The sequence below is a fragment of the Staurois parvus genome, unplaced genomic scaffold (assembly GCF_062004578.1).
Source record: "Staurois parvus isolate SC_StPar_1 unplaced genomic scaffold, SC_StPar_1.0 ptg000931l, whole genome shotgun sequence".
Classification (NCBI taxonomy): Eukaryota; Metazoa; Chordata; class Amphibia; order Anura; family Ranidae; genus Staurois; species Staurois parvus.
This window is the reverse complement of record NW_028318727.1, coordinates 1,539,110-1,563,048: the sequence shown is the minus strand read 5'-3', so window position 1 is coordinate 1,563,048 and position 23,939 is coordinate 1,539,110. Positions and strand designations below refer to the sequence as shown.

The window sequence follows — 23,939 nt, the reverse complement described above, 5'->3', positions numbered from 1 at the left end:
TGCAGCAGGACAAGTGTGCACAGGCCTTGAAGCCCAGGACTTTAGTGAGGGGGGGGGGGGGGGCAATGGTGTGACAAGTGTGCACAGGTCCTCAATCTTGGACCTTCAGGAGAATGAAGTGGTGGCACAGATGGGCATGGGCCCTAAAACCCAGATCTTTGGGGAAAGGTAGCGATGAAACAAGCATGTAAAGACTCCAAAGATCAGGGTTTTAGGGTCCATGCCACCACTTCCTTCTCCTGTAGACCCAAGATTCAGGACCTGTGCACACTTGTCACACCATCCCCCCCCCCCCCCCCCCCCACCAAAGTCCTGGACCTCAATGCCTGTGCACACTTGTCCTTCTGTAGCCCTCTGCACAGGCATTGAGGTCCAGGACTTTGGTGGGGGGGGAGATGGTGTGACAAGTGTGCACAAGTCCTGAATCTTGGCCAACTGCTAACCCTATAGCTGAAGTCTTCAGGACACTTGTCCCTTTATTGCCCTCCAAAAGACCTGGACTTTGGGGAAAGGTAGCGATGAGGCAAGTGTGTAAAGAGTCCAAAGCCCAGGTCTTTTGGGGAGGGCAGTAATGGGACACGCACATGCATAGGTCTTGGAGCTCGTTCTTTGGGATACGTTTCCCCAGCTTGAATCCCTGGGTCTTTGGGAGATTGGATGGAGGGCCAAGCTTGCCGTGTATAGCTTACAACTTTTTCTTGAGTTTGGATTTTGTTCCACAAAAAAATGGATTCTAGCGTTTGGCCGTATGACATTAAAAGGGATAATAGCTTTTCAGCTTCTTGAGGGACTATTCTAGTTGATTGTTCTCTGAATGCCATGAAGTGTATCATATGTGTGCACTAAATAGACCATGGTCTACGCCACAGCACAAGATGCAGTATAATCGAATTCCCTCGATCCAAGCTCACTTGTGGCAATTCTGCTTCTCTCCTCTGTTGTAGGCCGCCATTGGGAAGGGTCAAAGCAATTGTTGGCCATCCCTTTAACACACCAAACCATAAAGGGGCTCACTTACATTTTTCCATTTGCTGCTTACAGCCAATTTAAGCTTCAATAAAACAAAAAAGGCCGATTGGTTGTTGTAGGCAACCGTTCCACCTGCATAACGATGTCCATAAATCATAGTGCTGCGTTTTTTAATCACCAGAGTTGCAATCAGCAGTTCCTGAAAATATGGCTCACTGTACAAAATGGCCACCAGAGCTGTCACCAGGCAACAGATGTGATAATGATATATTGACATAGTTGGTCGCTGGGGAGAGATAATAGGAATATTGATTGGGATTCCGGGCATACATGATACGTTTTAGCTGTGCGCAGCCATTACAGCGGTGTAATTAATACAGCCAGCCTTGTTCTTAGCGCTGGCTGGCTCCCCACCTGCCACATCTGAATAATGGTCTCTCTGTCTCCCGCAGGCGGTGCAGCTCCTAATGTGTGACCTTCTCCTGGTGACCAGGACGAACATCTGGCAGCAGCAACAGCAGAATTCGGCGGGGCAACAGCCGAGCCTCATCCACCCGGCGTGCCCCCAGGAGCTCAGGGGCTTTCAGCTGGATCTGAGCAGCCTGCGAAGACTGGCACAATCCTTCCGACCCACCATGCGCAGGGTAAGTGTTCCGCTAACGTGACTTCTGTCTGCAATCATTGTAATAAAATGCTTAAAGCGGAACTTCACTGCATCTGGGCACCACAAATCAAAAACCAACATTTAATTCATTTTAATATTTAACACAAACTCCTCCATGCTTTTTTGTTGAGCAATCACTTTGAAAAACGCCCCCTAGCATTTCTCGCAGTGGCCATCTTAAGTAAGGGCAGATGTTTTCATGTAGCAATTTAATGCCTGGGATCAATCTACCCTTGGCTTGGGCATGCAGCAATTTAATGCCTGGAATCCGTCTACCCTTGGCTTGGGCATGCAGCAATTTAATGCCTGGAATCCATCTACCCTTGGCTTGGGCATGCAGACAGGAAGGTGTGCTTATCTGAGAAAACCCCTCCTGAAGACATCTGTGGTATGTATGACAGAATTTGCCTAGGTATAGAAACCAAGTAACTGAAGAAATGTGAAAAAAAAAAAAGTTTAAATAATATACGTTTTTATTTACTGATGCTAGCAGCATAAGGCTCCATGCACACTGGGCGTTGTTAACCACTTCAAGTCCCCCCCCTCCTGTCCTGGCCAATTTTTAGCTTCCAGCGCAATCACATTTTGGCAATTGCACAGTCATGCAACACTGTACCCATATGAATTTTTTAGCATTTTTGTGGTGACAGATGAAACTTTATTTTGGTGGTATTTATTCAACACTGGGATTTTTTTTTTTTTTTTTTTTTTTTTTTTTAACCAGAAATTTATTTTTCAAAATGTTAACATAGTCACCCTAGCAGTACAGTGTCACCATAGTGACACTGTACTAGTGGGGGGTGATAAAGGTTTTTTACACTGATTGCTTTTGCACCCATAAAGGATATAAAAGCAATCATTTCTCCTCTCTGGCTGCATTCCTGCAGCCATTGAAAAATACTGAGAGCTGTGATTGGTCACAGCTTGCCACATGGTACAAGGCTGTTAATAGCCCTGTACCATGTGACCTCTGTGATCATTCACAGATTTCACTAGTAGTAAGCAATGTCAGGAAGTGACATCTTGCTTCCTACTATTCATGTGATCACTGATTGGCCAAACAGTGATGACATGAATCGGGACCTCACACGGAGGTCCCATACAGCGATCCGTGTTCCGCTGTGTCCAGAGGACACAGCAGGCACCGCATTGCAGTGCCGCATGCTCCCAGGGAGCACGCACAGACTGTAAATGCGGTTGCCGTTTGTGAACGGCAACCCCCTCCTGCACTGCTCCTGTCTGGCCGATTTTATGTACATGGGCCGGACAGGGAAGTGGTTAATAACGCTGGTAATGTTGTATTTGTAAAGTCCAATTGGAAACGTGAGTTTTTAGTGTTTTTTTTTTAGCAAAAAAAGTAAAAACATAGCTAAATGCTAAAGTTCAAAAACTCTGGTTTGCTGCGTTTTTCAGCATTAGAGCATATTTCTACAGCTAAACTCCTCTAGAAACCCACTAGTTCTGAGGGGGGGGGGGGGATTTTCCAGCCAAAAAACGCCCCTGCCAAAAAAAACCCACTGATTAGTCTGTGTATGGACACATAGGATAACATGCTGGGGTGTTTACTGTCTGTAGAAAAAAATGTCAAAAGCCAAAAACAGCCGCTGTAAAAATGTCCCGTGTGCATGAGGACTAAGGATTAAAATTGGTCAATGTTGTCAGTGAAGTTCCACTTTAAAGCGAATTTGACCAGAGAGCTGACACTTTGCCCTGGCATTCCAGTCACCTATCAGCACACTCAATTCTGGGTATGTGCCAGTGTTTCACCCCTTCCTGGTGATTGGGTGCATTAAGAACCAATCAGGCCTGCCTGGGATTAGACACCGGGATCCAGCAGGCAGCAATGGGCATAGGGGTGGTGAGTTGGGTGCAGGGGTGGGCTGACCATTTGGAAACTCGGGCACTGCCCGAGGGCCCAGGGTCAGTAGGGGGCCCCATGAGATGCCCTTGGTACCTTTTTCATAGGCTTTTTTGAGTTTGGGCAAGGACATGGGCCCCATGATCCCCTATTGCCCAGGGGCCCCATGAGTTGTCAGTCCACCCCTGGTTGGGTGCAAAGGGCTGTCCAGTTGGTGGCTGATTACTTTGCTCTGAATGGGCAGGGTGCCAGATCTTCTTTTAAAAAGTGTTTTTTAACACCCTAAATACCACTTCTTTTTTTCATATGACTTGTCCCATCACAGGACTTTCTTCACGAAGCCACAGCTCGACTCATGGCGGGGGCCAGCCCGACTCGAACGCATCAGTTGCTGGACCGGAGCCTGCGCAGAAGGGTACCTCCATATAGTAAAGAAGGTGGGTAGTCTGTAGGTAATCCTATAGCTCATGTTCTCTGTCCCTGGGCTGTTCTGTTTGTAGAGATCTGACTCCATGCCTTTTTATAAAGGAGCTGCCAGCAAACTCATCCTCTGGGCCCCCAAGGGCCCTACATTTAATTTTTGCAGAATTCTGAAACCAGCTTTAATGAAGATGCCCAGTAAAGCCTCGTACACACCAAGTACAGATCGCTGTAGTAACACAAGCAGTGTTAGAACACAATAGCGCAGCAGAGATCGCTGTACTGACAGGGCAGCCCCACCCCCGACCAGAACAAACCCGTCAGCGATCTCAGCCATTGGCTGAGAGTGCTGATCAGAAGCCAAACAGCAGACCTTTTTCGGTCATGTGCCTTTTGACAGAAGCCGAACCGGCTGTTCTGTACAAACAGGTCGAATGTCAGACCGTTTCTATTGAACTGGCTAATACTGCCTGATGTCTGACCCGTGTGTACTTTGCTTTAGCATGTTTACACCTCGGTCCCATCAAGCCCGCCTTTGAAATCGCATGACGTACAGTGAAGTCGCTTGGTTTCAGAGTCGGGGGACATGGTTATTTCAGGTGTGATTTGTAAGACCTCTGACACAGATGTCTATGCAAATCGCACCAAAAGTAGTGCATGTTCTACTTTAGAAATTGGTGCGACCAAGTCAGGACTGCATTGATATGACCGCTGCAATTGCGGACAATAGGGTGCGATTCTGCATACAATTTGCAAGTCGCACCCAATGTGACTGGGGTCTTAGAGTCAAAGTAAGTGTGAGTGTTTTTATAGGGGAGGTTAACTGCTCATTTTAGCTAGGAGAGAGAAGCAGTTTAACTTGCCTGATCCTCTGCTGCTCTGCCCCCCCCCCCCCGATCTAGGAATGGACTGTTCCTATGTCTCATTCAGAGTAGGGCTAATGATGCTGCTCAGGTCTTGATGTCAGGACCGCTGGGGTGCAAACGCTGTGGGGAATAGTGTAGCTACCGGTAGGAGCAGAGAAGCGGGTAAGTAAATTTTCCTTTTATTCTTCCTCCGAGACCTAAATGACCCCACAGTAAGGGATAGAGGTTTGCCTGGAGTTGGGCTTTAACACTCCATATAGTTATTGGTGAACCTAAAGCAGATTGTGACTAGTGTGGCTAGTTTCAAAGCCCCATTTAAATCACAAATAGATCTGCAGTCAGACATTTGTACGAACAACCTCCATTTTCAGTCTGGCATCCTCTTATTATAGTAGTTGTGCAGGATTTCTAAGTATGACTGTGTAGTCCAGGGGGTACCAGTTAGACCCAGTGCTCTCAGTAACAGACCTAGTCAGCCATGCCTCCCTTCTTCCTCTGCAATAAGTCTGTGTGAGGATGCATATAATCAGAGGTGTGGCCAGGGGCAGACTGACAACTCATGGGGCCCCCGGGCAATAGGGGATCATGGGGCCCCTGTGTCCTTGCCCAAACTTAAAGCCTATGAAAAAAGGTACCAGGGGCATCTCACAGGGCCCCCTACTGACCCCGGCCCTCGGGCAATGCCCGAGTTTCCAAATGGTCAGTCCGCCCCTGGGTGTGGCTGTTGCTCAGCTATGCCAGTACAGAGCACTGCAGTGTGAGGGCTATTGGCAGAATTTTCACTCAGAGAAAAAGGTATTTGAAGGGTTTTTTTTGTTTGGTTTTTTTTTTCTCAAAATAAAAATCAGAAATTTCAATGCATAGGGCTACAGAACTTCAAAGAGTGAGCTGTGGGACTTCAGTTGGGTTTTAAAGGGCTTTTTCAGGAAATCTGTCAGCAGAAATATGGTGACATGGCTTTGAGCTTTCTCAACAGTTGGGATGCTTGGCTGCAGTGCCACCTGCTGGTGAAATCTGGTATTTCAGCACAACCTGAAAACACAACTTGCACTATATTGCCAAAAGTATTGGCCCCGCCCTCCAAATTATGTGATTCAGGTGCTCCAATCATCTCCATGGACACAGTTGTATAAAAACAAGCACCTAGGCATGCAGACTGCTTCTACGTTTTGTGAAAGAATGGGTCGCTCTCAGGAGCTCAGTGACTCCAAGCGTGGTCCCGTGATAGGTGGCCATCTGGGCAATAAGTCCATCCGGGACATTTCCTGGCTACTAAATATTCCACGCTCAACTGTTAGTGGGATTATAACAAAGTGGAAGCAACTGGGAACAACAGGAACTCAGCCACCAAGTGGTAGGCCATGTCACATGACAGGGTGGGGTCAGCGCATGCTGAAGTGCACAGTGCGCAGAAGTCGCCAACTGTCTGCAGAGTCAATAGCTAAAGACCTCCAAACTTGGTGTGACCTTCAGATGAGCCCAACAGTGCGTAGAGAGCTTCATGGAATGGGTTTCCATGGCCGAGCAGCTGCATCCAAGCCTTACATCACCAAGTGCAATGCAAAGTGTCAGATGCCGTGGTGTAAAGCACGCAGCCACTGGACTCTAGAGCAGTGGAGACGTGTTCTCTGGAGTGATGAATTGTGCTTCTCTATCTCGCAATCTGACGGACGTGTCTGGGCACAATGCAGTCAGGAAAGTACCGTTCTCCTGGCAACCGCCAAACCCAGTGTTAAGTTTGGTGGAGAGGGGGATTATGGTGTGGGGTTGTTTTTCAGGGGCTGAGCTTGGCCCCCTAGTTCCAGTGAAGGGAACTCTTAAGGCGTCAGCATACTAAGACATTTTGGACAATTTCATGCTCCCAACTTTGTGGGAGGAGTTTGGGGATGGCCCCTTCCTGTTCCAACATGATTGCCCACCAGTGCACAAAGCAAGGTCCATAAAGACATGGAGGAGCCAGTTTGGGGTGGAGGAACTTGACTGTCCTGCACAGAGTCCTGACCTCAACCCCATAGAACACCTTTGGGATGAATTAGAGCGGAGACTGTGAGCCAGGCCTCCTCCCCCGACATCAGTGCCTGACCTGACAAATGTGCTTCTGGAAGAATGGTCCAACCTTCCCATAGACACCCTCCTAAACCTTGTGGACGGCCTTCCCAGAAGAGTTGAAGCTGTTATAGCTGCAAAGGGCGGGGCCAACTCAATATTAAACCCTACGGACTAAGACTGGGGGGGTCACTAAAGGTCATGTGCGTGGAAAGGGCGGGGCCAACTCCATATTGAACCCTACGGACTAAGACTGGGAGGCCATTAAAGGTCATGTGCGTCTAGAGCAGCAATGGGCAAACTACGGCCCGGCGGACCTTTTTTAATCCGGCCCGCGGAGCGTGATACATTGGCTGTCAGGATGTGTGTAGGCGGGGCAGCGTGACGAACGTGAGGGGAGCTAGGCTCCTCTCACAGTCCGCCCTGAAGACCGGAACAGCGCGGGAACACGGCGAGAGGAACGCGCGGAGCAAAGGTAAGTGAATTGACACAGGGGGGACTTGGCTTACTACTTGGGGGGGAATAGTACTATGGGGGATGAATTACTATAGGGGGGATGAATTACTATAGGGGGGATGAATTACTATATGGGGGATGAATTACTATGGGGGATTAATTACTATACTTACTATGGATGACACATACACATCATTCATCTACTCTTGGTCCGGGTCCAATATATGAACCCATTGCGGCCCTCAAGTCAAAAAGTTTGCCCACCCCTGATCTAGAGGCAGGCCGACCAATATTTTTGGCAATATAGTGAATGTTTTTGCTGTGCAAATAGGATGAGGTAGGTAGGCACTGTACCATGTTATTACATGAAGGGAGCCCCACTTTTTTTTTTTTTTTTTTATTTTCTTCCCTTCTGCTTGTTTGTCTCAGACTGATAGACTGTATGGTAGGGCTGGTGTAGTCCCCAGTAGACTGGCTGTAGGTCAGCAGGCTTGGCATGGCACGGCGGTAGAATGATTGGATGTTTGCGCAGTCAATACTGAAGCTGCCTCTCTTTTATTCGCAGATATAGCACGGCTGGTCAGTTGCAGCGTGACACTTCCGACCCTGCCCTGTCAATAACAGTCACTGACGTTTTAAAGAGACCGCCTCTCTCCCCTTTGTTCTTGACACTTCATCTGCTGTCACCTCCTATCACCCACCCTGCCCCCTCTCGGTGCAGATAAACCTCTGTCTATGGGAGCAGCAACAGAGGTCTGCCCCAGTGCCACAAATTTACAGAGGCCATCTCAGGAAAAATGTTCCTCATCTATACTTGGCAGAGAAGATGGAAGTTGTGCTACCATTGTCTCAAGTCGGCACAGTAAAGACCCGTTTTCGGGAACACAGGGGGGAGTCCTTTTGGTCTTCTATGAATACGTGCACTAAGTTCTCCCTCTGGACTAGAATACAAGGCTTTTCTATCAGACCACGGAGGTGGCTTTTCTATCAGACCACGGAGGTGTGCTACGCAGAGGACACAGCAGTCACGCTATGGAATAATTGCAGCTATTCATAGAGATGTGTGTAGAATTGCATTGACTTGTACTTGCAGAGCCCTGATGTTGGGCGAGCGTTGGACTCTTGTTAGGCGATGCTTTGCTATACTGTAGGCCACACGCTGCTCTGGGCCACGGATAGTCCAAGATGGAACATACGCATACGCTTGTAAATATGTCAGCGTCTGTTTCTATTAAATTTTTAATTTAAGAACTGACTGCAGCTGCCTGTCTTCTGTACTAGTTCTTAGCCCAAGGACTGAATTTGACTGAAAGGAGAACTGTCAGGGTTGCTCATTGCAAACAGATTCCAGCTGTTATTACTATGGGATGGGTTTGAGAATGGAAGGAGAAACAACTGATTGCTTATTAGGGGTAACCCCTTACATACAGGGGTACAGTGATGGGGCCACTTCCTTGTAAGGTGGTGAAGGCTTGGCATGGATAGCGGTCCTATAAACGTTTTTAGAGCACAACATGGCCACTTCCAATAATTCAGTAGCCACTCACTAGGAAAATGTGATGGAAGATTGTGACTGAAAATTCCAATCCATGGTGATGCTGCCTGGCCACTTAGCCGGCTGTCACAAATACCATAAGTGTCAAACTGCATCCTTAGATCTGTCACTTTTTTTTTTTTTTGTGATAGTGGAGATGGATTAGAACACCTCTCAGGTTTTTATTGCCGTGTCTGTGCCCACATTGGGGGGGGGGGAGGATTGGGATTCACCCTCTATCCTCTGCTCAAAAGAAAATTCCACATTTTGGGTTGTTGTTGGGAATCCTCCATTGGGGACACTAGTTCTAGTGACCTGGTGCTTCCCAAGGGATTCCCTTACTTGCAGGGATTTCCTCTCACTTTCGGTTTGTCCTATGGGACAGGAAGTGAATATAATTCTCCCCAATGAGACACAGATGGCAAAAATAAAAATCTGACAGAGGTTATAGCTCTTCCTTACTCTATCCAAAGTTAAAATAAAAGTTTTCCTTTTAGAATTACAAGGATGAGTAATGTAGAACTTTAACACTAACCCTTCCTCTAATGTCCCACATGTACGAGGTGGTATCAGTTTCAAGACCTAGGTGGTTACAAAAAAATAAAAAAAATAAAAAAAAAAAAACCTAACAGATGGCAGCAAAAAGCTGCCCACACAATCACAGGCAACACCAACCTTCATAAGTCAGTGTGCCAAAAGAAATTGTCCTGTGTATATCGGGAGCTGTGCAACTGGTGCTATTCTAACCACTGGCATTACTGCTTCTGCTATATCGTCAAGTTAGAACAAAGAGCAAACCTGTAACTGGTCACACTGCTGGATCTCCGCAATGCTGTCAAAACCTTTTGAGCTGAATGTTCATCTTTGGGGGTTGAACTTGTTTGAAGGTCTTCCTGATCGCTCGTCTTCCTGTGATATTCTTCTGCTGTTTTTTAAGTGTGTGCGCGCTACTCAACGCCTCAAACAACGCCTCGCTGTAAACTTGCCGAATCATGTCAAACTGATCTGTGGCAGATTTGCCTGATTTCACGTTTGGCATTTCATTATAGACAGCAATTTAAAACAAAGAGCAAACGTGATAATGTACATGGTCAGAATACCAGCAGTTACACAGCTCCGGTTTACACAGGACAAGGTCTTTTGGCACACTGACTTATGAAGGTCAGTACTCCCTGTGACTGTGTGACCTTGTCACAAGTCCCAGGTGAGGCAGTAATCGTGTGTGTTGCTTGGAAATCTGTACAGGGTGGTTAGGCCCCTGGTGATTTTTACCTGGACAACTGGTATTGGGCAGCTGTGCCACAAACATTGCAGGTCTGGCGAGTGCTGAATCTGAGGGTGTTGGAATGCTATTCTAGTTATTTGGTAACCCAGGAGCGGCTGGACATCAAGCCATGTGAGTGTGGTGTTGGTATTTGAGTGATTATGGTACCTGTACACATTGACCTGGTTTTAGGTTACTACTTCTACACACTTCATACTACCAAATGATACACAATTGGTTGGGAATTAGACTGCTTTTCCATTAAGTACCAACTATTTTCAGAAAAATTAAATTGTTTTAAAGTGTATTATTTTTTTTTTTTTTTTTTGTCCATTAGAACTTCTACTGTGGCTGGTAGTTATCAAACAAATCCCTTCTTTCACATTAAATGACATCCTTTGGTTCTATAGCTTCATAATGAACCCCAGTGAGGAGCCTTTGCTTAGGTTTGTATGGTAAACTTGAAGGGACAGTCTATTCAATTTATACCCATCAAGCCGGCCCCTTACACTAGTCAATGGTAGATCTTCAGCCTCGTTTCCACATGCATTGTTCTCTGAAGAAGTATCCATGCTCAGATTGCTCATCAGAGAGCAATTGACAGGCAGGGAGGAGGCACTGTCCTCCCTGTTTTAACCCGTGAAGGCTGGGCTATTCAAATAATGGACACAAGTTGTCTGCTAAAACGTCGAATTAGTGAAATGTGTTTATTCAATGAAATAAAGTAATTTTGATGTTTTAGTAGATGATTCATGCCCAGGGGTGGACTGACAACTCATGGGGCCCCTGTGCCCTTGCCCAAACTCAAAGGTACCAGGGGTATCTCATGGGGCCTTACTGACCCTGGGTCCTTGGGCAGTGCCTGAGTTTCCAAATGGTCAGTCCACCCCTGTTCATGCCTATCCTCTGAATAAGCACAGCAGGTGCCTCTGTCCATCGAACTACCGATGTTGTTTGTTTGCTTTTTTTTGTGTTCTTTACCAATTCGTTCACCCACCTGAGAACCTCATGGATCACCCAGGATGGGAATGCCTCAGGTATAGTGACAACACTCTCCCCGTGTGGGTTTTCTCCACCTGTGTACCAGGAAGGCCATGTTCATACAACACCTTCCCCCCAGTATGTTGTCCTCTGGCTACTGCCTTTGTAGCTAAAGGGGGAGTTTGAGGGGATGGAACAAATCATTTTTAATTTTTCCACCCCCCCCCCCCCTCCCATTCTTTACAACAACGGTCCAGGTTGCTTTGGGTAATAAGATTCTTCCTCTAGATACTTTCTAATAAATAAGGCTGAATGTTCTGATTCTGATCCTGGAGCAGTAGCTGACTTGTTAGCCTCTTTGTTCCCATCAGGCACCCGAGAAGCTGCGCCAACCACGCGGGAGCATGCTGAAGCCCTCCTCCTTGCGTGCCGCTACCTGCCTCCATCATTCCTGTCTGCCCCAGGGCAGAGGGTGGGTATGCTGGCCGAAGCGGCCCGGACTCTAGAGAAGCTCGGTGACAAACGCGCCCTGCAGGACTGTCAGCAGTTCATCCTGACTCTGGGCAGCAGCACGGCTGTGACCTCCAGCTAGGAAGACTTCACCTCCCGCCAAATTGATCTTTTGCAAAACACATCTTCTCAGTATTCCATTCTACAGACTATGCAGAAATCAAAACATGAAGAGGTGGCTATGAATTAAATGGCTGTGATAGTCCACAGCTAGCATTTCAAAGTGTACCTGTTCCCTAGACAAATTGTGAGTGGCCATTTTTTTTTTATTGATGGGAACCAGTGTCATGAGGTGGAAGCCTAACGCCCTTCATCTTCCTGAGTGAGGAACAAGCCTGGACAGGGTGGAAAGTCAATACAAACGGGCATGTCTAGGCCACAGCTTCACCAAAAACAAACAGTATAATTATAAATAACACAGCTTCAATATATAAAGTATTTTTACATAATTTACCTGCCCATTGCTGTGTAAAGGGGAGGAAGGTTCAAAAACGATTGTAAATGTGAAGGAGGCCTTACAGTCGGCCTCTTCTGTGAGTAAGGACAGGGCTTGGAAACTGGACGAATCTGGTTGCTATGGGCAACTGATGCTTTTCCAACCAAACATACCTGAAAGATGAGGCCTAGTGGTGCAGACCATTCTTGGGCACAACCCAAATTCAGGTCAACACGCAAAATTCAGCTTTTAGCTGGGTTGAAGGGTCAAATTATAGATCTGAGTGAAAAATAACCTGGGGCTTTGGACTTGACTCTGCAATGGATCTAGGGTGAAGCAGGGTCATACAAGGTGCAAATGGCTCTGGTGAGGTTGCTCTCTGAACTAGGAGACTTAGGGTTTGGAATCCACATGTCCAATGAGAGCACCAGACTAAAAAACGGAGTGCAAAATCTTTTGACAAAGGTGTTCATTAACAAAAAGACAATATAATGCTTCCAACACGTTTTAAAGGTATACTGATCACTTCTTTGGGGTGCAAATGTACAGTATATCCACTTGAGCTCTGGAAGATTTTACCCCCTTCATGACCAGGCCCTTTTTTGCTATTCAACACTGTGGTACTTTAAGAGACCATTGCATGCTCATGCAACACTGTACCCAATGTATATTTATATCATTTTTTTTACACAAATGGAGCTTCCTTTTGGTGGTATTTGATCACCACTGGGTTTTTTCATTTTTTTTATTATAGAAAAGAAAAAAAGACTGAACATTTTGAAAAAAAAACTATATATTTTTTTACTTTCTGCTATAAAAACATATTCATAAAAAAAAATCATTTTTTTCCATAAATTTAGGCCAAAATGTATTCTGCTACATGTCTTTGGTAAAAAATAAATTCCAATGAGTGTATATTCATTTTTGTGTGAAGTTATAGCATCTACAAACGATTGTATATATACTGGAATTTGTATTTTTTTTTTTTTTTATATATACTAATAATGGTGGCTATCAGCAGCCTATAGTAGGACAGTGATAGAGCTGTGGGCAATCTGACACTGTGTGGGAACTAACTGCCACTGTCCTCTCCAATGACACTAATACAGTGATCAGCCCTAATAATCTACTGCAGGGGTGTCAAACTGACAGCCTTCCAGCTGTTGTGAAACTACAAGTCCCATCATGTCTCTGCCATTGGGAGTCATGCTTGTAACTGTCAATCTTGCAATGCCTCATGGGACTTGTAGTTTTTGGTAACAGCTGGAGGGCAGACAGTTTGACCCCCGTGATCTACACTGTCACTGTACTAAAGACACTAGCTGGGAAGGGGTTAACATCTAGGGGCAATCAAAGGGTTGTGTGCCAAACAATGTGTAATATGTGCTGCTTTTTACTGTAAATGGATGTTTTTTTTCCCTGCTTTGCAGGGAAAAGAAACCGTGATCTTTCCCTCTGCATGCCCTTTGTCAAACACAGGGCTCTGGGCTGTGATTGGACACAGCCGATCAGCAGGTTCCAGCCATGAATCATGGGCTGGGATCTGCTGGAAAACCCGGTGGGGGTGCGTGTGTCCAAAACCCGGAAACAGGCAGTGACGTACAAGTACATCGCTGTACCTGTAGGAGCCGCACCATTGCAGTATATGTACTGCGGTGGATTGGCAAGTAGATATGCTTTGAAGGAGCAAAATACTAGCAGTTCTCCCATACATATAGTATTTGAACCCTAAAAAAAGAGGTAACCCAGCGTGCCCTTGAAACGCGTTGCCTGTGTGATAGTGTCTTCTTTTGAATGAACACCATTATTAAAAAGATTTTGGACTCCAAGTTCTTTGGTGAGGCATTCTCATTGGATTTTTCTACCCATATAAAGTCTGCAGAGCTTTTGGAATGAAAGGTATCCTCCTCTGATTCCAGGGCCTCACACTAGATTCTGACTTCTGTACAGCTATGCCTTGTTTTTGAACACTGTCGCAGCACCGGGACTAGTAGGGTGGTCCAAGATAAAAGCATAGCATTGGTGGTTCCTGAGTGCAGTACTTTGTTGTATAGGAAAAAAGAACATGTTACAAAGCAGTGTGCAGGGGCAGAGACATCACTGGCCTTCTGAAGATCCATACTTCTAGGTGTGGCTCACAAAATCAACACATGCATGGGGTGCACATGCAAAACAGAACCAGCAGTGTGTCCTTTTATATGGTTCATCAAGTAAACTAAAATTTAAAGTGGTTGTAAACCTCAGATATGAAATATGAACAAAGCATATCCCTCTATAGTGTATACTTGTCTCAATTAGGAGCACTAAGCGTCATTTCTGTCTCCTGCCTCATTCCTCTATCAGCATGAGAATGGTGACATGGGAGGGACCTCCAACAGAGTGACAGCCTGTTCCTGTGAGCTGAGTGTGTCACTTCCCTCCAATCAGCTCTCAGAGCTCTCTTTACTGCTGTAACTTCAGCTTCCTGCCCCCTGCTTTTCAGAGCGGAGAGATCCTGTGTAAATTCTGGACTTTGAACAGATGTAGAGGAGTGAGGGCAGTAGGTAAACAGGTACAACTTATGTAAGAGGATTTGTTTTCTCCTGTGACCAGTCACTGGGTATATGTGAGGGTTTACAACCACTTTATGTCAGATGTTCACGTACTGAAAGAAGCCACATTTGGGATTTAAAGCAAATCTGCCATTTTATCCTGCCCCCCCCTCTAAGCACCACCCAGTTTCTATAATTAGCTCCACCTCCAATTGCTTATGCTTTGCTTTGTAAAAATCCCAGAACTCCTGGGCGTGGACAAGCATGTGAAAACTACCTGCCTCCTTGCCATGTTTGGGGCCTGTGCAGCCAATCGCCAGGCCCCAGTGCTGTCATATGAGGGCAGAGGGCGTGTCAAAGTGTGAAACTTTTGACCATACCCAGTATTTTCCAGTAGCATTACAGGGGTGACAGTGGACATTGGGGGGACAGAGGTAAATGTAATTATAGGCACTGGAACGTATTGTCTTTGAAGAGACCCTTATTTAGAACAAAGAGACCGTTTCACTAACACCTACCCCCTGACCCCTTACTGCACAGCTGCCCTATAGTACCAGGTGCTTCCAGGTATGAGGGAGCATGTGACCCACCTCCCATGGTGCAGTGCTCAGGCCTAGCGGCCAATCGCTAAGACGGAACAGGCTTACATAATGAAGGGGATGTCATTACACCCTGTAGGCTTCGATGCTGGATTTTGAGTGGTGGAAAAAGGTTGGAAGCACTGGGAAGGTGAGGATAGTTGACTCAGGTTGACTCCTGTCTCCCTGCCCATTCTGGTGGTATTGCCCTGAATGGGCAGGGAGATGGGATCTCTCCAAAGGCCAAACCCTTCCAATACCAAGTAAAATATGGATTGACTCGTCCATAGACTTCTTCCAATTTGCTATCCTTGCTGTAATTTGTGTGAATTTCATCAGGACGGCTATAGCCATGGCTTTTCACTGCTGCTGTTCATGGTTCATTGAAGGTTTAGGGAGCTGGACACAAGTCAACCCGAGAATTGTCCAACCACCGTGGAAACATTAGTTTTATGCCAACTTAGCCTGCAGCCAATATGGAGTTCTTGATTCTTACAGTATTGCCAACAGCTCTTCAGTTGTTTCCCCTGAAATTCTGGTCCAACCTGCAAAATTTCACAATTGTGGCCACGTGACCCCCAAGTTTCTACACCGAAACTAACAGAAACTGTCCAGTAATAAGGATCCTGTTAGTTTTTGTTGTCTCTAGTCTCCAAGGTAAGCCAGCGGTAATCTCTCATCCAAAGTTCCGGAGGGTTCAAGAAGGGCCAGGGAACAGGGAACAGGCTCCTGATTGTATTGCTTTGTTCCAGATCTTATTTTCTTAAGTCTCCAAGTGTTTTTTTTGTACAGAGGATTTATGAAGATATTTATAATTTTCTTATGCAAAGGAAAAAAATAAAGTCGTTTATTGCTTTCCAAACCGACTCTATTCCTTATTTCAGACATAAAGCAATTAACAATTATGTTCAGACCACTAAAGACTAAGCGAGCCGAAAAACATTCCTGTCCTGGAGAAAATGCTGCTCTAGGTTCCCTTTAATGTTGGCCATGTGTCTGAAGAACTTGGTCACATGATCATTTCTGAGGAAGAGGATCAGAGTTCAGATTGGCTGAACTTTGCCTTGTAGTGCCTTGGGCAGCACAGTGGCTAAGTGGTTAGCACTTCTGCCTGGCAGTACTCGGGTTGTTGGTTCAAATCCCAGCCACGGCACCTCCTGCCTGGAGTTTGCATGTTCTCCCTGTGCCTGCGTGGGTTTCCTCCGGGTACTCCGGTTTCCTCCCACACTTCAAAGACATGCTGGTAGGTGAATTGGCTCCTGTCTAAATTGGCCCTAGTGTGTATGTATGAATATGAGTTAGGGACTTTAGATTGTACACCCCTTGAGGGTTACGGACTGATGTGAATGTACAATATATATGTAAAGTGCTGCGTAAATTGATGGCGCTATATAAGTACCTGAAACAAATAAATAGTAGATGAATTAGCAGAATACATTTAGGCTACATTCACACCTAAGCATCAAGTTTTCAGGCATTTTTTCAACCATTAGGGCTCGTTCACACTTGGCTGTTTTACCAACACTTGCCAAACACCCCTATAGCGTTTGGCAAGCGTTGGTTTGGCGTTTGCGGAGCGTTTTTACCGCTCGGCAAAGCCGCATGCGTGGTTTAGCGGCGGTTGCTAGGCGTTTGCCGAGGGTTAATAACGCCCCACAAACGCCTATAATGCAGTTTGAGTGGTGTTACCGCTCCGCAAACGCCCTGCAACCGCGTCGCAACCACACTGCAAACACCGGCCGGGCGTTTGTGGAGCGGCACCATAGACGAGAATAGGAGGCTTCAACGCCTCCTGACTCGACCAGAGGCGTCCGTTTTGCCGCGCCGCAAACTCATTTACCCCTATGGACCAGCACGTGTAAGGGCTCATGTACACGGGGCGTTTGGGAAACTCTTAACGATGGAAACTGACTGCTGGAAAATGTAGGTTAAAAAACATCAGTTTAGCTGCATTTGCATACCGTGTTTGTGTGCGTTTGCGTTTAGAAGCGTTTTTTAAAAGATAACCTCAGACCTTCCCAAATGCCCAGAATGCACTGAAAAATAGTCAAAAATTAACTATTACAGACATTTTGAGAGAAATAGAGAAAGTAGAAGCAGAGAGAGCAGTATGTGTGGAGATGACCTGTCTTTTCTGGTTGTATTCACTATGGATCCCATCATGAGCATACTGCGGGACGTTCTACCATTGTTTCCTTCACGCGAAACCTGGAACTGACTGCTTGCTTTGCTCTGATCAGCGGGGGATCAGCAGACATATTCAAAACAAAGTCTGCTGCATGTGAAAAAGGGCCTTACTGTTTGTCTTCTTTTAAAAAGTAGAAAAGCCAGTCCCCTGCCAGTATGCTGCAGATAAAGACTCTTTGTCCCTGTGTGGAAGCAGTGGTCTCTCTGCAGAGGTCTGACACTCCCCTCCACTGAGTCAGAGCTCTCCATCCAATCAACCTTCTAATACTAGCACTAAACAAAGGCCTTACATACAAAACAGCTTCCTACCTCGTGTACGAGAGACAGGTCCCCTTTAACACGCTCCACAGATGCCCCAAACACAGACGTTGGAACGGTTCATTGTAGATTTTATTGACATTCCCAATAGCCTCTTTTAAAGAAAATAAACATCTTTTAGAAAGCTTGGTACACACATTCTTCAGTGTGAAGCAATTTTTACTAAAAAGAACACTAGCTTTAACTCCTCAGTTGCCGGAGGAGCTGGCAAAAAAAAAACAAAAAACAAAAAAGAAAAACACATTAGGCTTTTTGCAGGCCTCCCGGCAGCTATGGGGTTAAACATGTACAGTCTTCATATATTATATATGCATATGTATACACATATATACACACACACACCATAAAATGAGGCATTGTCCGTACTTTTGTCAAACACTTTTCCGTATGTACAGCAGGGCCAGGGCCTGCAGCGAGCTAGGTCAGCTGATGGTTTGTAAAAGCGACTCTTGGTGGTGTCCTCCTGCGACGCACTTCCCGCTGCAGTACCGGGATTAACCTGGCAGAGGGCGACGGGATGAAATGGGCCTCTGCAGTAGAGTCAGAATGGTTGAACCGAGAAGAAGTTGAGACACTGAGATAACAACTACAGAATCGTGAGATTGGTCAAATGACGACGTTTTAGTACACTTAATGAACAGTAGCTGAGGAGGGGGGGGGGGGGGGGTGAAGGGTAAAACATTCCAAAAAAGACAGAAAAAAACCCTTTTCGTTTGGCAGTATTCTGTCTCTCTGTCTTTTGTATGAATCCCCTTGTGATGCAGAGTCACTGCTGTCTCCGGTTGGCGGCCATCTTGTCCAGGAAGTGAATGGCACTCCCTAGGTCAGCTCCGGGGCCTGGCTTTTGTCTCAGGAAGCTGCACTGGGAATACCATCCATCTTATGATCCTTGTAAGGTGGCAGAAGTTTGGGAACAGATGTTATGTGGAAGATACCTTCGATACTGTCCAAAAGTGAGCTTCCAGCTGCACGCAATAATCCCGAAAAAGGAACAGCATCACCGCCGTATGAAGTTACCCATCAATCAAACGCGATGAGGTCACCGGCGCTGATAAAATCAATTTTCATTTTCTCTTTTGCTAGACACCATTCCTGCTTTACACGAGTCAAGGCGGCTGAGGGGATCACTGGGTCATATTATGCCTGTCAAGCTGTACTGTCTTGATCCTGCCGTCCTTGTCCCACCAACCCTGCGTGCATAACGCCGTTCCTGCCCTGTCCACACATGGGCGCTGCAGAGCCTGGCTCCTCTACAAATACAATGACGGTGACCAGCTCCTTCCCTCCTGCTGGACGCGGTGACTGTGTGGAGTGAATAAAAGGTGGCGGGTGTAATGAAAGTGATGTCATCTTCTAGGATGGTTACACCAGGTGTCTCTGCAAGAAAGTCATTCAACAAGAGCTGTTAGTGAAGGTTATAAACACACAGATGTCTTACACCAAACACAGTCTGACTGGTCAAAAAGAATAAATACGAGCGCATCTATATAGCAGCTGAACATAAGGTACCAAACACCCTCAAAACAATATATATCACAAGATGCAGCGCTAATGACTATAACATATATGCATAAATCAAGAAATCTGTCATAAATGACTAAACAGTTGAAAGTTCATAAAATGGGTGACTTTAGTGCTCTCTTCTCCTATATATCCTCCTGATGGTCAGGCGTTTGTGCAGAATAGTGCTGAAGGGGTGCACACTCACCAGAACGCACAGATAAATGAGCGTTTATTATAGATTCCCCTTTAGGATCATCAACTGGACATGCTGTGGTATTACGACAAAACACCTTCCAGACCTCCTAGATGTTCCTGTATATTCCCTGGTTTAGATGACCTGCGTACTTCTCCTTAGGATCAGCATACGATTCGTACCCCACAGAGAGATGAGTGGCTAGAATGGGTACTCCCCAAGGGAGTCAGAACAAAACGCATCCATAGTGTAGTAGGTCATATAAGGATTTATTTAAAATTCAGCAACCCGTGTACACGGTATAAGGTAAACAAAATGGACTAACCGTCCAGTATTAAAAATGACCGCCGGAGCGCCACGATGCTCCGGCGGTATGACGTCACGGCGTTCTTGGCGGGAGGAGGAGCCAAGAACGCCGTGACGTCATACCGCCGGAGCATCGTGGCGCTCCGGCGGTCATTTTTAATACTGGACGGTTAGTCCATTTTGTTTACCTTATACCGTGTACACGGGTTGCTGAATTTTAAATAAATCCTTATATGACCTACTACACTATGGATGCGTTTTGTTCTGACTCCCTTGGGGAGTACCCATTCTAGCCACTCATCTCTCTGTGGGGTACGAATCGTATGCTGATCCTAAGGAGAAGTACGCAGGTCATCTAAACCAGGGAATATACAGGAACATCTAGGAGGTCTGGAAGGTGTTTTGTCGTAATACCACAGCATGTCCAGTTGATGATCCTAAAGGGGAATCTATAATAAACGCTCATTTATCTGTGCGTTCTGGTGAGTGTGCACCCCTTCAGCACTATTCTGCACAAACGCCTGACCATCAGGAGGATATATAGGAGAAGAGAGCACTAAAGTCACCCATTTTATGAACTTTCAACTGTTTAGTCATTTATGACAGATTTCTTGATTTATGCATATATGTTATAGTCATTAGCGCTGCATCTTGTGATATATACAGTCTGACTGGTGGCTATACCATACGGCACTTTACACAACATTAAGGATTCATTTCTGTTCGCTGTTGGGCAAGGATGGGAGTGCCGAGTGAATACAGACCTCATAATATGTAGCCCAGAAGTTTCTAGATTAGAGGGGGAATAATGTCCCATCATTGGTATCAGTGGGAGGAATAGTGTCCCATCATTGGTATCAGTGGGAGGAATAGTGTCCCATCATTGGTATCAGTGGGAGGAATAGTGTCCCATCATTGGTATCAGTGGGAGGAATAGTGCCCCATCATTGGTATCAGTGGGAGGAATAGTGCCCCATCATTGGTGTCAGTGGGAGGAATAGTGTCCCATCGTTGGTATCAGTGGGAGGAATAGTGCCCCATCGTTGGTATCAGTGGGGGGAATAGTGTCCCATCATTGGTATCAGTGGGAGGAATAGTGCCCCATCATTGGTGTCAGTGGGAGGAATAGTGCCTCATCATTGGTGTCAGTGGGAGGAATAGTGCCTCATCATTGGTGTCAGTGGGAGGAATAGTGTCCCATCATTGGTGTCAGTGGGAGGAATAGTGTCCCATCATTGGTGTCAGTGGGAGGAATAGTGCCCCATCATTGGTGTCAGTGGGAGGAATAGTGCCCCATCATTGGTATCAGTGGGAGGAATAGTGTCCCATCATTGGTGTCATTGGGAGGAATAGTGTCCCATCATTGGTATCAGTGGGAGGAATAGTGTCCCATCATTGGTGTCAGTGGGAGGAATAGTGCCCCATCATTGGTGTCAGTGGGAGGAATAGTGCCCCATCATTGGTATCAGTGGGAGGAATAGTGTCCCATCATTGGTGTCATTGGGAGGAATAGTGTCCCATCATTGGTATCAGTGGAAGGAATAGTGCCCCATCATTGGTGTCATTGGGAGGAATAGTGTCCCATCATTGGTATCAGTGGAAGGAATAGTGCCCCATCATTGGTGTCAGTGGGAGGAATAGTGTCCCATCATTGGTGTCATTGGGAGGAATAGTGTCCCATCATTGGTGTCATTGGGAGGAATAGTGTCCCATCATTGGTATCAGTGGAAGGAATAATGTCCCATCATTGGTATCAGTGGGAGGAATAGCGTCCCATCATTGGTGTCAGTGGGAGGAATAGCGTCCCATCATTGGTGTCAGTGGGAGGAATAGTGCCCCATCATTGGTATCAGTAGCAGGAATAGTGCCCCATCATTGGTGTCAGTGGGAGGAATAGTGTCCCATCATTGGTATCAGTGGGAGGAATAGTGCCCCATCACTGGTATCAGTGGGAGGAATAGTGCCCCATCACTGGTATCAGTGGGAGGAATAGTGCCCCATCATTGGTGTCAGTGGGAGGAATAGTGCCCCATCATTTGTATCAGTGGGAGGAATAGTGCCCCATCATTGGCGTCACTGGGAGGAATAGTGCCCCATCATTGGTCAGTGGGAGGAATAGGGCCCCATCATTGGTATCAGTGGGAGGAATAGTACCCCATCATTGGTATCAGTGGAAGGAGGAATAGTGCCCCATCATTGGTATCAGTGGAAGGAGGAATAGTGCCCCATCATTGGCATCAGTGGGAGGAATAGTGCCCCATCATTGGTATCAGTGGGAGGAATAGTGCCCCATCATTGGTATTAGTGGGGGGAATAGTGCCCCATCATTGGTATCAGCGGGAGGAATAGCGCCTCATCATTGGTGTCAATGGGGTGAATAGTGCCCCATCATTGGTATCAGTGGGAGGAATAGTGCCCCATCATTGGTGTCAGTGGGAGGAATAGTGTCCCATCATTGGTATCAGTGGGAGGAATAGTGCCCCATCATTGGTATCAGTGGGAGGAATAGTGCCCCATCATTGGTATCAGTGGGAGGAATAGTGCCCCATCATTGGTATCAGTGGGAGGAATAGTGCCCCATCATTGGTATCAGTGGGAGGAATAGTGCCCCATCACTGGTGTATGTGGGAGGAATAGAGCCCCATCATTGGTGTCAGTGGGAGGAATAGAGCCCCTTCATTGGTGTCAGTGGGAGGAATAGTGCCCCATCATTGGTGTATGTGGGAGGAATAGAGCCCCATCATTGGTGTCAGTGGGAGGAATAGTGCTCTATCATTAGTATTAGTGGTGTCAGTGGGATGAATAGTGCCCCATCTTTGGTGTAAGTGGGAGGAATAGTGCCCTAAGAACTGGATAAAGGTAACCAAAGGGCTGCAGTTTGGAGACCACTGGTCTACTGTGAACGCATGGCCATGAAGATTTGCCACTGAATGGGGGTATGGATGAATCTGGGGAGGGTACTGTAGGTTGGGGGAGGGGGGTTCTCAAAAGTATTAATAACCTTTAAAATGGAAAAAGTCTAACTATTTTTAAAAAAGATCCCTCCGCTTACCTATCCTGCATAAGAGAGATGTGTGAGCTTGCCTATTTTTATCTGCTCTGGTCCGGCCACATGATACCGCAGCTCTGTCCCAGAGAGTGTTTGACAACAACTGAGATTTCCTGGAGCACTGACATCACTGATAGGCTCCCATGGCCCAGCCGTTGTTGGTGCTCCCTCCTCTCCCCTGCAGCAGCCGCTCACTGACACAAGAGAGCCAGAGCTACAGGATCACATGCCCCGACAGGAATGGATTAAAGATAGGTGAGTACATATCTTTTTGTATACAGATTAGGCCGGATAGGTAGGAGGAGGGGGACATTTTTAATAGTAGACTCTTCTTCCGTTGAATTGAGCGCCATGTTGTTCTGTAGCACTGCTGTGTCCAAATCAATGTAACTCTGCGGAGTAAATCTGCCACCATGTGGTCATACAGTAATACTACATGGACAAACCAGACCAAGTAAAATCCCCCAGTTAAGGGGAGCTGTGCATAGAGTTGAAGGGTCATCTCAATAAAGTAAAAGGAAACCATTAAACGCAGATGATCGCACCACGCCTACATAACGCAGACCTGTGCATGCACCTTATATGGGCCGCATATAAAATAAATATATTATTATCAATATGTGTGACTGTAAGCTGCTGCAATGTGTTGCAGATCTTTTAACAGCGCCTGAAAGTAACATACTTGAATTAAATGAATTGTGGGGATGGTTCTGTGTTTGAATGGAAGACAAGGTTGGACAAAGGCTTCGTTTACATTTCCAGGTCCAATCTTTGGGTTTTGTAGGGACCTCTCCTGTAATGATCAATTCCAAATAACATGTGAAAGCAATCATTGAGCTGATAATGGTGTCCAGCTAAAACTGCAACTGTGCCAAAGTTAGCAAGTTCTCTCTGTTGAATTAATCTGTCTTTTCTGTAATAAACTGCAGCCAGAGTGCAGAGAGAATCTCACAGGGTCACTGGGAGTGTACTTCCTGACAGTTCTCTCCCTTTGCCTCTTGTGTTCACATTCAACTGGCTAAACCAGCTGCTGAAGATTGCAGTGCCAGTTCACTCATTGTTTGAAAGTCTCCACTAATGCTCGAGTCTGCTTACCTTGGTTTCTCTATTTCTATAAGCCCACAAAGCCTTCGTTAGGTGAGACAAAGCAACCACAGGACTGACTGAGTAAGCTTAGGTCCCTTTATGCACATGCGGGTTTAATGTTTCCATTTGGATGGATTGTATCTTAAAACGAGGAGATATTGGTGTTTGTAATGTGTCTGCTGTG

General features: G+C 46.2%; 2 protein-coding genes across 5 annotated transcripts in view; one reads left to right on the top strand and one right to left on the bottom strand.

The window, feature by feature from the left end:
* The window catches only part of SREBF1 (sterol regulatory element binding transcription factor 1), a 69,185-nt gene extending 53,210 nt beyond the window's left edge, over nt 1-15,975 (top strand). For 2 of the 3 annotated variants that reach the window (XM_089656732.1, XM_089656733.1), the window contains exons 17-19: nt 1,422-1,613; nt 3,817-3,928; nt 11,430-15,975. In XM_089656732.1, the coding sequence (XP_089512858.1) occupies nt 1,422-1,613; nt 3,817-3,928; nt 11,430-11,650 (525 nt within the window). In that variant the 3' untranslated portion in view covers nt 11,651-15,975. Of the gene's footprint in view, nt 1-1,421; nt 1,614-3,816; nt 3,929-7,844; nt 8,535-11,429 lie in introns of those variants that run through there. The other variant, XM_089656734.1, reaches the window with a different exon arrangement.
* A 1,697-nt stretch (nt 15,976-17,672) lies between these two features.
* RAI1 (retinoic acid induced 1) overlaps nt 17,673-23,939 on the bottom strand; it is a 291,210-nt gene continuing 284,943 nt past the window's right edge. For both annotated transcript variants that reach the window (XM_089656730.1, XM_089656731.1), the window contains one exon: nt 17,673-18,995. In XM_089656730.1, the coding sequence (XP_089512856.1) occupies nt 18,981-18,995 (15 nt within the window). In that variant the 3' untranslated portion in view covers nt 17,673-18,980. The remainder of the gene's footprint in view (nt 18,996-23,939) is intronic.